General features: G+C 46.7%; 1 protein-coding gene across 2 annotated transcripts in view; it reads right to left on the bottom strand.

Moving 5' to 3' along the window:
• LOC144687243 (carboxypeptidase A1-like) overlaps window positions 1-6,253 on the bottom strand; it is a 65,266-nt gene extending 59,013 nt beyond the window's left edge. The window contains exons 1-2 of one of the 2 annotated variants that reach the window (XM_078553066.1): window positions 6,141-6,253; window positions 2,510-2,580 (exon numbers count right to left, since the gene is read on the bottom strand). In XM_078553066.1, the coding sequence (XP_078409192.1) occupies window positions 2,510-2,577 (68 nt within the window). In that variant the 5' untranslated portion in view covers window positions 2,578-2,580; window positions 6,141-6,253. Of the gene's footprint in view, window positions 1-2,509; window positions 2,581-3,906; window positions 4,344-6,140 lie in introns of those variants that run through there. The other variant, XM_078553065.1, reaches the window with a different exon arrangement.
• Window positions 6,254-15,774: the final 9,521 nt, after the last annotated feature.

Raw genomic sequence — 15,774 nt, 5'->3', positions numbered from 1 at the left:
TTAAAGACTATTCTGCAAGTTAAACCTGGGGAAACAATCATAGGGGTATTAATAAATATTACTTTGAATATTGCTGTTTACTACTTATAAAAATGTTGGATATAAGAAGAAACAGGCAGTTTGACTGACAGTCAAGGATCCTCCAATAGGATAGTGAAGAGACTATTCACTTTCCAATTTGTGTGGCTGGCCATTAATTGAAACCGGGGTCGGGGGCCGATTGCAGTCGACGGTCTGTTTCCTGGCCGATCCCAGGCCTGCCGATCATGCCTGCCCACCGAACTGAAAACTCAGGCCCTGATGTGTGTTCTAGCCCAGCAGCCATAGTGAACAACATCTCTCAGCATTACTCTGCTCTTCTTATTCATTCCCATTGTTTGGGCATCACTGGCAAGGTCAGGATTTCTTGCCTATCCCTAGCTGCCCTAAAAAGGTGATGGTGGCCCATCCTGAATCACTTCACTGAAAGGAATCAATCTACATTGCATTTGAATGAATAAATACTAACTGCTCCCACTTCTCCCCAGGAAGCATGTTCCATATTGACCACTCATCCACTAAAACATTGTTTCCTCAATTTGGAATTTAGCCCCCTCCCTTCGAGAGCAGACCCCACTGCCTGAAAGGATGGTAGAGGTGGGAACCCTCACAACATTTCAGAAGTATTTAGATGAACCTTTGAAACGCCATAGCATACAGGGCTACGGGCCAAGTGCTGGTAAATGGGATTAGAGCAGATAGGGGCTTGATAACTGGCTCAGACACGATGGGCCGTGGTGTAAACTCTATGACACGATGACCTTGTCCTCTGGTTCCACTGCTGGACAAGGTGAGATAGCTTGCAATGATTGACAGAACCCAGTCCCTTTAAAATTCTAAAAGCAATCATACTACCTCTCCCTTTTCCAGTAGAAACACACCCAATTTGCATAGTGACTGGTTGATAAACAATTACGAGGAAAGTCACACCACTAACATTATACTATTTATTTTCTGACACGGATTGCACTTTTCCTGCATGTGTCCTTCATGTTTCAGCTTAATGTTTGTATGTTTATCTCGCATTACAAAATGCTACATTTTTGATAAAGTTAGTTGAGGATAATCTGACCCTACGATGGACTTTGGCATCCCCCTTAGTTGATTGCCGGTGGGGGGTGGGGGGCAGTTGCTGGCAGGAAGGTCAATCGTCTCCACAGTGAATGAAATTCAGCCGATAAGTGCTAACAGGCAACTTCTGAGCTCAGAACTTCCCAGAAGACAATTATGGAACAGAATGTCTGCCACCTCACCCAGGGCCCAAACCTGGAATAAAAACCAGTAAAAATAAAAAAATATGAGGAAACAAAAGAGGTTTAAGCGAGCGAATTGCTTGTGATTTTTCAAACCTAATATTTATTTGTTTGCAAAAGTAACAGGAATATGGGAATGGGCTCTGTTGGCCATTTGATGCATTTGCCAGGAAGTGTCATTCAGACATTCATGGTCACTCTATCCAGAGCCAATGTCAGATAGTTCTACCCCACCCGCCATCATAATGTCCATCCCCTAATTTGAAGGACATTAAGCTTTTTGGCCACCTCTCCCGGACCAAAAAAAAAAATCAAACATTGTTGTTAATAACTCTCGTTCCACATTTCCAGCAGATGTTAGGTGCCTGCTATGACTCAGTGGGTAGCCTGCCCATCTCTGAGTCTTAAGGTTATGGGCTCAAGCCCCACTCCAGAGACTTCGGCACAAAAATCTAGGCTAACACTCCAGTGCAGCATTGAGGAGGTGCTGCACTGTCGGAAGTCTCTGTAAGATGAAAGGTTAAGCTGTTTGCTCTCCCACATGAATGCAAAAGGTCCATGGCATTATCGCAAAGAAGAGCAGGGAGGTTATCCGCAGACATCTGACAACAATTTATTGCTCAATTTCACAAAAAGGATTATCTGGCCGTTATCACGTTGAAAATTAGCTGCTGTGTTTCCTGAATTAATGATTCTAAAATACTTCATTGTCTGTGAAGTGCTTTGGGATGTCCTGAGATCTTTTCTAATTTGTATTGACCTATCTCTTTTAAAAGGGGTCATTTGACCCTAAATTAATCTTTCTCGAAGAATCTGTTTCCCATTAACCAATTTATGGTGAGACAAGTTCTATCTAACATCTAACCTTACCTGCACCTCGTGAATGTGGTCCCTATACTGTTGTATCCCACACTTATTGTCCAACTTACACCGCTTGCTTATTTTCACCTAATTGATATGTATTTTAATAGGTTGGATCACATCTTCCCTCAGCCTCTTTTTCTCTAATGAAAATTAAGCTAGTCACCTGAATATTTTTTCATCCCTTTTTCCAAGTAATTAACCCCATAACCCACTTAAAATAGGAGGAGTTAATTACATTGGAAAAGGCTTAGATGGAAGCCCAATGAGAGTAGGCCTGAGAGGAGGCGCTAGGGGCAGATTGGCTGCCATCGTCATAGCTCAAGAAAGGTTGCTAACCCAAAAAAGATACTCACCCGACAAAAGTTACCTGGCTCTGAGCAGTCGCAAAAACAATGCTGAGAAATAGCCAAGGTGTCCTCATTATCTGTGGAAATAAAGAATTAAATTAAAACAGTGTTACCTCATTTTTTCATTTAAATATAATTATTGATGGTAACTCAGGCACTGGTGGCACTACTTGCCAATGGGACATTTTCCTATATCTTGAGTTTCTTCAAAAGCAGAAGGATCTCCATCAGTAAATTGTTCAGCAAGCAGAGTTTCCAACACTCAAGGCTGTACAATGTGTCCATCATGAGCGTTTGGGCAGAGTTCCTTCAGATCGATTGAAGGATGACCAGGGATGGGCAATAAAGTTGGCATCACAATGCCTGTATCTCAGTAATGTCTAAGGCATTTTTTTCACAAAGTATTTACAGCAAAAACAGGCCACTCAGCCCAACATGTCCATGCTCCACACAATCTTCATCCAAACCCATCAACTTATCCTTCTATTCCTTTCTTCATCATGTGTTTATCTAGTTTCCCCTTAAATATATTTATTATATTCACTTCAACTACCCCCTGGGGTAGCAAGTTTCACATTCTCGCTACTCTCTTAAATCAATAATCTAAAGAGAGTACTTGACTAGGAATTTGGATTTGCAACTGAATATTGTAACCATGGGCAACATTTTCCCATGGGGGTTGGGGGGTGGGGGGGGGGTGGAGTGCGGGAGCGGGCACGAGCGGGCATGAGCGGGTGGGCTTCTGATCTTCTGATTGGTGCCCCCGGTTGGGGGTGCACTGCCATTTTACGTGGCTGGGCCTGTTAAGGCTCGCCCATGTAAAATGGCGGTGGGGCGCCGATCGGGAGCCCGCCCGCCCGCTCGAGTGACGTGCACAGGAAGCGCTATGCAAAGTGCTGCCTCAGGGAGATTGGTTCTGATTTAAAACTTTGAATAAAGATTAGAAAAAAATTTCCTTGCCATGTCCCCTCATGTGGCACTGTCACATGAATTGGGACATGTCCATAACTTTTATTGTAAAATATTCTGCATTTTAAAAATCACTCATGAAACCTCACCCCGCCCTTGGATGAGGTTTCATGTTTTTTCACAAGCCCCGCTGGGCTCCAGGCCTACCCGCCAGCCTTAAGGTTGGACGGGCAGGTCCATTAATGAGTTAAATTGGTTTTTTAATGGCCTCAGTAGGCCATTGACAAGTCGGCGGGGGCGCATCCAACTCGGATGTGTGCCCGCCGAACTGATAATCTAAATGACGTGGGGTGACATCAGGAGCATTCCCAACGTCATCCACGTCATTTTACGCCGACCGGAAGATGCTGGTCCCTGCCCCCAGGGCCCCATGTGCATCGCCACAGGAGACCAGCTAGCTCCCCCTTCCCACAAAAAGGTCCTCCAGCACTGACCTGATTGTATTGAGCTCTTCACCTCAACCTCTTGAAATTTTCAGTCTCAGGAGATTTTCTTTAAGCAGAGAAAAGTCTGACAGCCAAGGCAATTTATAAAGGAGAGGTGTTAAACCAGATTCTTGTCAGCAGTGGAGGCTGACAGCCGCAGTGTTATCGCTGGTAACCGAGGTCTGAGTATTGATGTCGCTCCACGGCTATCTTGCCACAATATTGGGAGGCGGATATCACAAAGCGTTGTGATAGGCTTGTGGTTGGTACTTCCTCATAAAACTTGCAACTGTTTTCCTGAGGTGCGCAATGAAACATGAGGAGCCTGAGGGCTGCAGAAAGCTTTGTGGATCCTGTGTAGAGTTTGTTTTGCCTGAGGGCGATGAATTTGACTCATGGATCTTTTAAAAATTTTTTAAAGTGGATTTGCTCGCAGGTGACATTTCGATGAGAAAGTAAATCTTTGATCAACATGTTTTTTCACTGTGCACTGTGCAGCCTTATAGGAACGTTGTGGAGCTGGAGATGACTGAAAGCTGGCCGCTTGTCTCACAGATTTAAATCTAAGGGTTACAGAGCGTGGAGAAAGGCTCAGAAGAACGGTGTCCAGCAAGTTTTGAGATTTTGCACAATCCATTGCAGGTTGCATGGATCCACCAGGGATGGCTAGAGGAGCCTTTGTGAATCCTGTGTGGTGTTTTGTTTCTGCCCAAGGGCGATGAATCTGGATTATAGGGCTTTTGAAAATCCTGCACTGAATTTGGATTAACCCTGCACTTGGACGTAAGCACATTAAAAGTAGGAACGGAAATAGGCCATTCAGCCCCTCGAGCCTGCTCGCCATTCAATAAGACCATGGCAGATCTTCTACCTCAGATCCATTTTCTCGCCCTACCCCTTGATTTCCTTATTGCTCAAAAATATATTGATCTCAGTCTTGAATATACTCAAAGACTGACCATCCGCTGCCTTCTGGGTTAGAGAATTTTGAAGATTCACAACCCTCTGGGTGAAGACATTTCTCCTTATCTCAGTCCAAAATGGCCGACACCTTATCCAGAAACTATGACCCTTAGTGCTAGACGTTCCAGCCAGGGCAACCCACAGTTTCTAAGAATTTGGACTTCTGTATGTAAATGAGTAAGAAAATTCCACGTGGTAAAATTGTCCAGTTGTGCCCCTCTGGCCGAAAAGTTTACCCATCCCTGGTCTAATTCACCCATAACTCTGTACCCTTATTGCTGATGAGAGTCTAACATGCCCATTACACTGTTGGCGTCAAAAGTTTCTTCAAAGGTTACAACCTTTGTGAAGAAACACTAGATAAAATTGTGAAACGAGCAAGAGGCCCTTTGACATAAATACCAGTTTCCTCTTTTCTGGTCACCGGGTGGTTTTTCCCCTTTGACTGTAATCACAGCACTTTTCAAATGTGTGGTCAAAATTGAGAAAGTGATTAAAGGTTCCAGGCTGAGAGGGCAATGTTTTGTAATATTACAAAGATACGACAAACCCAAGAGAAATTTATGACAGCACAGAATAATAATTAGAGAGCTAGCATCATTCATTTGATTCATATTACAAACCACTCAATTTCTCCCCATCCAAACACCAACCCACGCCCCTCCCCCCCACCACTCCCACATTTTACATGATGCAATGATTGTGAAATATACAAACCTCTGATCCCACATCTAGTGGCCACTCCAACGGCCCTATTTTCTTTTGGATGACTTCATCCTCAGAATGGGCAGGTGTTATGACCAATGCAGTTGGTGAAGTGGAGTTATTTTAAAAAATCCCAGAGGGAAACTTTAAACAACTGTCATAACCAATAATTTTAAGTGTTATATTTGAGATGCGACTCTAAACTCAGGAATCAGACCACTAGTTCTCGAGGTTTTACATTAAACTAAATGGAACATTTTATTAATTTACACAGGTTAAAATATATATATACACATGGCTACAAATTACTACTATCATAACTTTTAACAAATTCCCAAACTAATCCCCATTAAGGCAACAGCAACCCATAGACTTAACCAGACACCAGGCAAAGCATTTTCACCTCACGAATTCAAAATGAGGTTCCTTTCACTGTGGAGCCAGTTGGAGGCTTGCAGCTGTCTTTTGATCTTACATTGCCTCTGCCCTGCACACCCGAAAACTGCTGAAGTTATACCTACCACCTCTGATTGAATTCAAATTCTCATTGTCTCACCAGTCTCTTTGAACTTTACCTTTTAACAATGAAGCCCCTTTCATAGTACCAATTTTATTAGTAATATAAACATATTGCTTGGTATCTGCTAGAAAGACATCAAGTTTTCACCCCACTCCTTGAATGCTCTATTCAAAAAATGCAAATGCACGCTATCTCTCTTCCATATCAAAACTAGTACATATCAAAGCACCCAGGCTAGCTGGCTTCAATCCAATTAAGACATACCCATAGACTAACTTCTGTTTTAAAAGAAAAATATTATATACATTAATAGCTTCATGACAGTAGGTCAGGACCCACACCTGCCGCCCTGATCTCCAGCCATTTTTCGGGTTGGTTTTCCTGATTTCTCATGGAGGAGCTGGGTCCAGATGGAATCTGCCAGCATGAGCGAGAGGGGACTTCTGGAAGTCCCAGTGGGAGCAGGGGGATTGTTTAAAAGGGAAAGAAGGTTTTTTTTTGTGTCTGTCTTCTGAGTCATGGACCCTCTTGATAGAGGAGGGAAAGAGCTTGCAGCAGGAGGAAAGGGACCAGACATGGTCATCATTGGGATCCTGCTGCTTCTCCAGGATGTACCTGCTCCCACTCTCCCTCCCCTTTTAGGAGTTCACTAGGGGTGCAGCAGTACTTGAAGCGGAAGCAGGGAAATCAATCAGTTCCTCTGGAATTTTTAGTTCAGTTCTGGAGTCCCTTCACAATCTTACTGTAGTCACCTGGAAATACAGCTAAACTGAATGACTTAAAGACACAAGGGTTGTGAGCAGCAAGAGCCAACCTTTAATGTAAGACTGGAGCCACATGTAAGCCAGGCAGGATAATAATCCAAGAATATTTTTAAAGCAACATTATCAATACATTGAACATACTCTTTAGACCTTCCCAAAGCACACAATTGAATCTATTATCAACAAGATTAACTATTCTGGAAATACTTCAAGGCATTTGATTATAAGCCAAAACAAGTTATTTTAACCCCATGTTGGTATATTTAATGTAGATTGTAATGTTGGAATAGTCCTTTAGCGTTTTTGTTTGACTATAGGGTGGTCAGGGAGAATTTTTTTTTCACTGGAAACAGCCACAATCACTAAGGGTTCACAAGAAATTTTGAAATCACTTTAGAGAAAACAAACATGGCTCTTTCTTTGGCTCTTTCCCTTTCTTTTGCAAAGTTGAAATTAAGACGACATTAGTTCATTCCAACAAGGCTCCAGCTTGTTGAAACTTGTCACATGCTGTGAGAAGACCAGTTTTAAGATATGACTAAGCTTTTGCAGGTGGTTGTTCCATAGACCAATTAATCACCTGTGCTGTGATGCCAGCCCTTTAAGCGTTATGTATTTGATGCTTTGATGGGAATTTTTCATATAGTTAACACATGTTACTGATAAGTCTGTTACAAAATGTTCCTTCTCTAAAAGATTCTGCTTCAAACTGTGTTGAAGGTTGCTGCAGATGACAGATAAAATCTGTGCCAAGCGCATTTATTCTGGCCATAAGATAATCCTTAGGTAATTTGCACCTGTATATTTCTCTCTGTGCATCATTGGGTTTGTAACAGCTTCAAGCCAAGCAGAGAATTGATGTGGACTTTTTCTTCAATAGATCAGATTAAATGCAATCAGCCAAAATTCCCAAACTCACTTACTAATCTCCGCATGGATAATGGTGAGTTGTCAGCCAACTCTTCTTGTTCTGAAGATCCCCTGGTATATAGAATTACAGAGAATGTACAGCGCAGAAGGAGGCCATTCATCCCATGTGCTGTTTCTGGGATCTTTCTGTGATTACAATGTTGACTGCGTTTACAAACATCACAACAGTCACTACATTCGAATGCACTTCATTGACTGCAAAATGCTTTGAGACTTTTCTGAGATGCATAAAGGGTGTTATATAAAGCTATGGCTCCACTGGTCCATCCTCAACATGAGCCTCCTCCCACCCTCCTTCATCTAGCATATCCTTCTAGTATGTGCAGACCACTCAGTGAGGTTTCAAACCTGTGCTTGTCTAATGACTGTCCACCACTTTAGGTAGATAAACATGGTCTCCAGGGGTTGGATAAAGTTAGCTCCAAGTTGTTAACCTTGCTGATGAAGATTGCAGTCAAAAACCTGTGAAAGACTCAATAATCTGATATCTGTGGCAAAATTGGAAACAGTTTTTATTTTAGTTAAATGTTTACAATTTTGTTTACAAATGCCAAAGTGTTCCTCCGTGAATGAAAAAATCCAATCATCTTTCGTCCACTCCATCAGTGACCAGGCTCTTTGTTCCAATGTCTGTACTGAAGAGCAGATTGACGAGGTAAAGAGGACATGAACATTTGCAATCTGACAAGTTAATTCATTTCATTAGATTAAAGTTATTTATCAAAGGCCGAGATAACAATAATAATTCATTCTGTACAGACTGCCGGTGTGAGACTCTTCAAGGAATTAGGGACTTAATGAGCTCCTTCTGCTCCTCAAAATCCTTTCACCATTGTGTCAGTGTTGAACCTGCTTCTTGTTCCAATCCCATTAGCAGTCACTAGACAGCAAGAAAACAAAAGAAGTACCAAGGAAGACCATTTGGTCCATATTGAGCTCATATTGCTTCCGACAGAAGAGGTATGATTCGCAGCAATTTAAGGAAGCACCCGAAGGTGGTGAACAATCCCAGGGAAATCTTCAAACTGAATTAAACAGATAATCTAGAATATTCATTTAGCAGAATCAGAGAATTGGATGTCAATTTAAAAAGGAAAAATATGCAAGGCTATAGGAAAAGAGTGGGGTGGAGTGGACTAATTGGATAGCTCTTGTAAAGAGCCAGTATAGGCAAGATGGGCCAAATGGCCCCGTGCTATAAGATTCTATGGATAATCTCTGTTGTTCAATCGTAATGCCACAGCAGAATTGAAACTATAGCATTCAATCGTATCTTTGATCATTAATAACCAGGTTTAAGCTGAAGATCTTCAAGGTGTTGTTAAGCAGGTTTAGTCTGTACCTTCTTGACTGAGTTCAACGGAATGAATTATTTCTAATAACATATCCACTACATGGAGAAAAGAAAGCACATTCAGCACCTAGTTCCTTGAAGCTTGGAGTTACGCACTATCTTTTCCAATTCTTTGGAGCACAGGGAAGAATTTTCTGCTTACTCAAGGGCCCCGCACATCATTGCATAAAATGACGCGCGGTGATATCGGGCGAGCATCATGATGTCACCGCACGCCATCGCGATATTTCGCTAGGCAGGCACGCAATGAAGTTCGATGTGCGCCTGCCATTAATTAACGGGCTAGTTAAGGCCCTTAAATCATCAATTGACGCCGATTTTCAGGTGCCCATGTGATCTTCAGGTCGGCGCACGGATGCAACAGGCAGGCGGGTAAGAGACTTTTTAATAAAACTCATCCACGGGCAGGATAAGAGGGCTCAGTGGGGTTGTCAATCTGGTCTGTGAGTATTTATTGCAGAAAGTTTTTTAAACTTGCCTTTGTGATTTGCAGCAGTTCAGAATGAATTCCAGCAGCTTTCTGTGTACTTTGAACCTCCAGGTCAGTGCTCTGCAGTCAGTAATCTCTATCAGGCCTGCAGCTTTCCAGAGGCCTCCCTTTAGCCTGGGTATGGATTCTAACACGTCCACTGGAGGCAGCTCCTCTGAGGAGGAAGGGATGGCTAGAATAAGGAGGAGGCCAGGTGTGGACAATCAGCCTCCAGGGGAGCCACCTTTAGGAGTACAGGCGCAGGCACTAGGGGCGCAGGGCCAAGAGATAGTCCAAGGTGGAAGGGACCGCAGAAGACGCCACTATCCTGCTGCCAGGGTTTACAGGCTGTGAAGCAGCTGCCTCAATATGACTGAGGTGCGGTGCTGAAGGAGGCTCTGACTGTCAAGGGAGACAATCAACTACATTTGTCAGATGATTGGCTCTGAGATCTCTCCTAACTCTGTGGGCGGACACCCCATGCCCTGGGTGGGCTCTGAAGCGGCTCTGAAAGTCACAGCTGCCCTCAACTTCTATGCCTCTGGCTCCTTCCAGGGCTCAGTGGGTGATCTTTGCGGTGTCTCCCAGTCAGCTGTCCACACTTGTGTCAAGCAGGTTACAGACGCTCTGTTTAGGTGTGCATTAACCTTCATCCACTTACGTTGGGGCCAGGCAAGCCAGACACAGCGAGCCAGAGGCTTTGCGGCAATTGCTGGCTTCCCCCGCGTCCAGGGTGCAATAGACTGTACACATGTGGCCATCAAGGCGCCAGCAGGTGAGCCCGGTGCCTTCGTCAACAGGAAGGGCTTCCACTCCATGAACGTGCAGATAGTGTGTGATCACAGGATGCAGATTCTGCAAGTCTGTGCAAGGTAGGCAGCTCCCACGACGGCTACATCCTCAGACACTCCCAGGTGCCGAGGCACTTCCGTGGTCCAGCCCGGCTGGATAGATGTCTGTTGGGTGACAAGGGCTATCCCTGCAGAAGGTGGCTCATGATGCCTCTCCCCCTCCAAGAACAGAAGCTGAGCAGCAGTACAATAGGAGCCACGGCTCCACAAGGGCTGTGGTGGAGAGAACCATCAGTCTTCTCAAGATGCGATTCTGATGCCTGGACTGCTCAGGGGGTGGACTCCAGTACCCCCCAGATTGTGTGTCAGTGATAGTGGTTGCATGCTGCGCTCTTCACAATCTTGCGCTGGAAAGGGGGTACGCAGTGGACGATGAAGAAGTTGACGCAGCAGATGCGGCTGCACACGATGTGTCCAGCACTGATTATGAGGATGAGGGAGCACAGGGAATGCTGAGGGGCTAAACGCTGACCCGGGACTACAACAAGGAGGCAAGGACACCCGGGAGACTTTAATCCAATGAACCTCCAGCTAGCTCCGCACAAATGGATCAGCAGGACCAGCCTTGCCTGGCGCTTCCATACTTGGCACCGAAGTGCTAAATCTGCCAGGTCATCAGCTGCAACTAAGGGCTTTGGACATAAACTTCAGTGTCCAAACAAACACTCATGAAATGTATGTAAAACATACAAATGCAGGACAAAGGAGCCACCCTCAGCCATGGTAACACATCTAGTTTTAATTTTCACCATCATAAGGTCTAAACAAAACGTTTTTCAAGCATAAACAAATAATAATTCCCTAATCTCGGGCCAACACAAAAGCACCAGTGAGAAACCCATGGTGTACCTAAGATGCCTTATACTTACGTTTCCGGGTGCTATGTCTTGGTGTCGCCCCATCGCTCGGAGTGGCATCTGAGCCAGCCTCCTGACTCTGCTGTCCTGTTGGCCTCGATGACCTTGGCGGTCGTCCTCTGGCCCGTGGAGCCTGTGCTGGCCCCACCTGGGAGGGGTCTGCCAATTGCACAGCTGGTATCTCCCCAGTCGCCATAGCCTCACCCGATGAAGCGTTCACTGGGAGAGGGGCAGAGCAGCTGATGCCCTCATCCAGAGCACCGTGAGAGGAGCCCGCAGATACGACAGGCAGCTGCTGTGTCGACGTAAGGTCACCCCGGACCTCCCTGCTCACCGTGGATGGATGGGCAATGAGCTGGGAAGCTTGAAGCCCAGACCATCTCCCACATTGGCACTGACCAGCTGTGGCCACTGGCGCTGTGAGGGCTGGCAGGTCCGAGCGTAACCCCAGGAGGACCTGATTGTTCTCCTGGAGGCGCCGCTCCACAAGTGTCACCACTCTCTCCATGGAGGAAGCATGATGCTCTGCCATGACGCTCATTGCATCGGTGATGCTCTGCGTGGATTCTTCCATCACGAACACCAAGCGAAGCATAGCCTCATGTATCACTCCCAGAAGCTCCCGCACACCTGGTCGCATTTCCTGCAGCTGCTGCATCGCAGACGACTCCAGAGGCACATCATCACGCACCAACTGAACATGTGCCTGGTCCCGTGTAGTCCTCCGACTGCTGGCGCTATCGGCACTCTGTCTCTGCCAGCTCCTCCAGCGATTGTGAAGTGCCCTCTCCACTGTGCCCCGGGACACTAGCCGATGTTGCAATGCCACCGCGGTGCTAGTATCTGCGCTGGTGCCTGCCTCGCAGAAATGGTGTGACGCAGGTGACACTTGAGGGCCCTCAGGTGTGAGAAGGGGCATCTGCAGCCTCCTGGCGGCCATGCTCTGATGATGCTGAAATGAACAACAAGGACAGTGAATCAGTTAGTGTGCACACAGTGACACACTTCATCCCTTTCCCCCTGGCTCATTCTGCGCTCAACCTTCCAGAACCTATGGACACGAACATTGGTGGGGTGGCAAATAGTGAGGAGGATAGCCTTACATTACAGGTGGATATAGATGGGCTGGTCAGATGGGCTAATGAACGCCAAATGGAATGTTATGTGGATAAATGTAAGGTCATGCACTTGGGCAGAAGAAACAAGGTACAGGAACACACGAGGAATGGTTGGACTGTGGAAAGTCAGGAGGATCAGAGGGACCTTGCTGGGCATGTCGACAGGCCCGTTAAGGTAGCGGGACAGGAACATAAGGCGTTTAAGAAGGTAAATGCCATACTTGCCTTTATTAGCCGTGGAATAGAATATAAGAACAGGGAGGTCATGCTGCAAGTGCAGAAAACGCTGCCTAGGCCACAGCTACAGTTCTGCATGCAGTTGTGACATGCGCTTCACCAGGAGGGATGTGATTGGAGTAGAGAGAGTGCAGAGGTCATTGACCAGGATGCTGGCGGGGCTGGTGAGCTTGACTTATGAGGAGACATAGCGTAGACTGGGGTTATTTCCCCTGGAGCAGAGGAGATTGAGGGGTGAGGTTATTGAGGTTTACAACATTATGAGGGGTATAGATAGGGTCGACAGAAAGGAATTTTTCCCCTTAGCGGAGGGATGAGTAACCAGGTGGCATTGACTTAAGGTAAGGGGCATGAGGTTGACAGGTGAGGTGATGAGGAACTTTTGCACACACTAATGTGGGACACACTGGCTGAAAGGGTGGTGGACACAGAAACCCTCCTAACATGTAATAAGTATTTGGATGTGCAGTTGTGATGCCATGGCATACAAGGCCATGGGGTTAGTGCTCGGAAATGGGATAAGGCAACTTAGGAAGGTGTTTGACGCGCGCATCTTCAAAGGGTCGAGGGACCTTTGTCCATGATCCACACCCCTGACTCTATCACTCTGTGACCGAGCAATGTTACAACAATAACAAATTAAACAATCATCAGTGCTATGGATGTTGGGAGGACATTGTGGATCTCACTGTTGACCTCAAATACCTGGCCGCTCCAACCCAGCCTCACCGACACCAGTTGACCTGGGTGCATGGCGCCCCTCAAGCTCCAGGGCCTCCTGCTTGAAACGGCTTAACATCATGAGGTGAGCCTGGCCGCCTCCAATCCTTGAACGCCCCGATGCATTACGTGCATTCTTCTCTGAAAAACAGAGGAGACCATTCACTGCGGCAATTTGCACATGGATTCTGCACACGCAATCCGCACCCCAACCACGGTGGGTCATATCAGGCCCCCAGTGCCTCCTCTCCCCGCTACTGCTGATCAGTCACACAAAGATAGTACGCCTGCTCCCAACACCCCACAACGGCCACCTTGGACAGATTCTGCGTCCATCACTTTAGGAAACACACGGTCTTTGCTCCCATAGCAAGGAGGCACAACAACGTGCAGCGTCGAGGGCAGCAGATGGTTCTTGGCCACGACACCTTGAGGCTCCCCTTCCACAATCTCATCACCGTGAACAGGACATGTGTTGGAGTTCTGAGTATGCGCCGAGCTGCAACTCCTGCAGGTTGCCCCCAGACTAGTCATGTGCAACTAAGAGCAACACATGGTGCGGGGGAGAACTCATCTCCTCATGAACCACTCAGGCTGATCTAAGCATGGGGACTATCTGCTTGCCCAGTCAGCGTAGGAGAAATGCCCAACATGATTCAATGCAGTCACGGCAGTAAGACTTGGAGGGGGGGGACCCGCAAAGGCTAAGGTTACCTGCTGGTTAAATGCCCAATGCCAACATGATACTCACCCTTCCAGAGTGCAACAAATCGTTGAAGTGCTTGCGACACTGGATCCAGGTGCACCGTACCACATCGCGGGAGCTCACCACCTCTTCCACCTCCTCCCAGGCACATTTGGACACGTGGGGGGCGCCTCCTCCTCCCATCCTGAGGGACCAACACCTCCTGCTGTGCTGCTACCTCCTCGAGGAGAGCAGCAAGGCATTCATCTGAAAAGCAAGGGGCGCATTGGCCCCCAGCTGGCCTACCCTGCAGCCTGGCCTGCTCCTGTGACAGACCCTGCAGCCTGCCCTGCTCCTGTGGCAGACCCTGCAGCCTGCCCTGCTCCTCTGCCCTTCCCTCCAGCGTGCCCTGCTCAGCTGACCCCCTGTGGTAAGACCTGGACGTAGCCATTGTGAGCAGCCTACAGGAGGTTGCCAGGCCTTCCTTTAAACAGACTGCCAGGTTGCCTTTGGACCCGGCGGTCTGTGCACACCCGTCGCTGCCCGCACACTCCCGCTATCCATGGGAGTCAGAAATGCGCTGGGCGGGCCTTAATTGGCCTGCCTGCGCAAAATGGCGGCGCGGCCCCGATTGCGGGCGCCGATTGGGTCCGCGCCCGTGGCCGCTCCAGCTCTGCCCACCCGACAGGCAGAAAATTCTGCTCCCAGTTTCATAATGTTCGTGCCACACAAGTGCTAGGTAATGACCATCTCCAACAAGAGACAATCTAACCATCACCCCTTAACATTCAACGGCATTACTATCACTGAATCCTGGGGGCTATCATTGACCAGAAACTGAATTGGACTAACCATATAAATACTGTGGGTACAAGAGCAGCTCAGAGGCTTGGAATCCTGCGTCAAGTAACTCACCTCTTGACTCCCCAAAGACTGTCCACCATCTACAAGGCATAAATCAGGAGTGCGATGGAATACTTTCCACTTGGCTGGATGAGTGCAGCTCCAGCAACACTCAAGAAGCTTGACACCACCCAGGACAAAGTAGCCCACTTGATTGGCACCCCATTTATAAACATTCACTCCCTCTATCACCGACGCACAGTAGCAGCAGTATGTACCATCTACAAGATGCACTGCAGAAACTCACCAAGCCTCCTTACACAGCACCTTCCAAACCCACTACCACTACCTCTAGAAGGATAAGGGCAGCAGAAAGATGGGAACACCACCATCTGCAAGCCACTCACCATCCTGACTTGGAAAAACCTCGCCGTTCCTTTACTGTCGCTTCGTCAAAATCCTGGAACTCCCTCCCTAACAGCACTGTGGGTGGACCTACACCACATGGACTGTAGTAGTTCGAGAATGCTGCTCACCATCACTTTCTCAAGGGCAATCAGGGATGGGCAATAAATGCTGGCCTAGTCATTGACATCCACATCCCATGAACATAAAAAAAGTTTATGTTAAATAAAGAAGGGAAACATTATATAACACCTTTTATGCATCTCAGAAAAGCCTCAAAACATTTTGCAATCAATGAAGCGCATTAGAATGTAGTGACTGTTGTGATGTTTGTAAATGCAGTCAACATTTTAAGCACAGAAAGATCCCAGAAACTGCATATGGGATGAGTGGACTGTTGTTCTATTTTGTTGGTTGAGGGAGGAACTTTGGCTGTTAGGAAGACCCCTGCTCTTC

Source organism: Cetorhinus maximus, chromosome 12, assembly GCF_964194155.1.
Source record: "Cetorhinus maximus chromosome 12, sCetMax3.hap1.1, whole genome shotgun sequence".
NCBI classification, from domain to species: Eukaryota; Metazoa; Chordata; class Chondrichthyes; order Lamniformes; family Cetorhinidae; genus Cetorhinus; species Cetorhinus maximus.
Note: the sequence above shows the minus strand (reverse complement) of the source record. Positions and strands in the feature narration are given on the sequence as shown.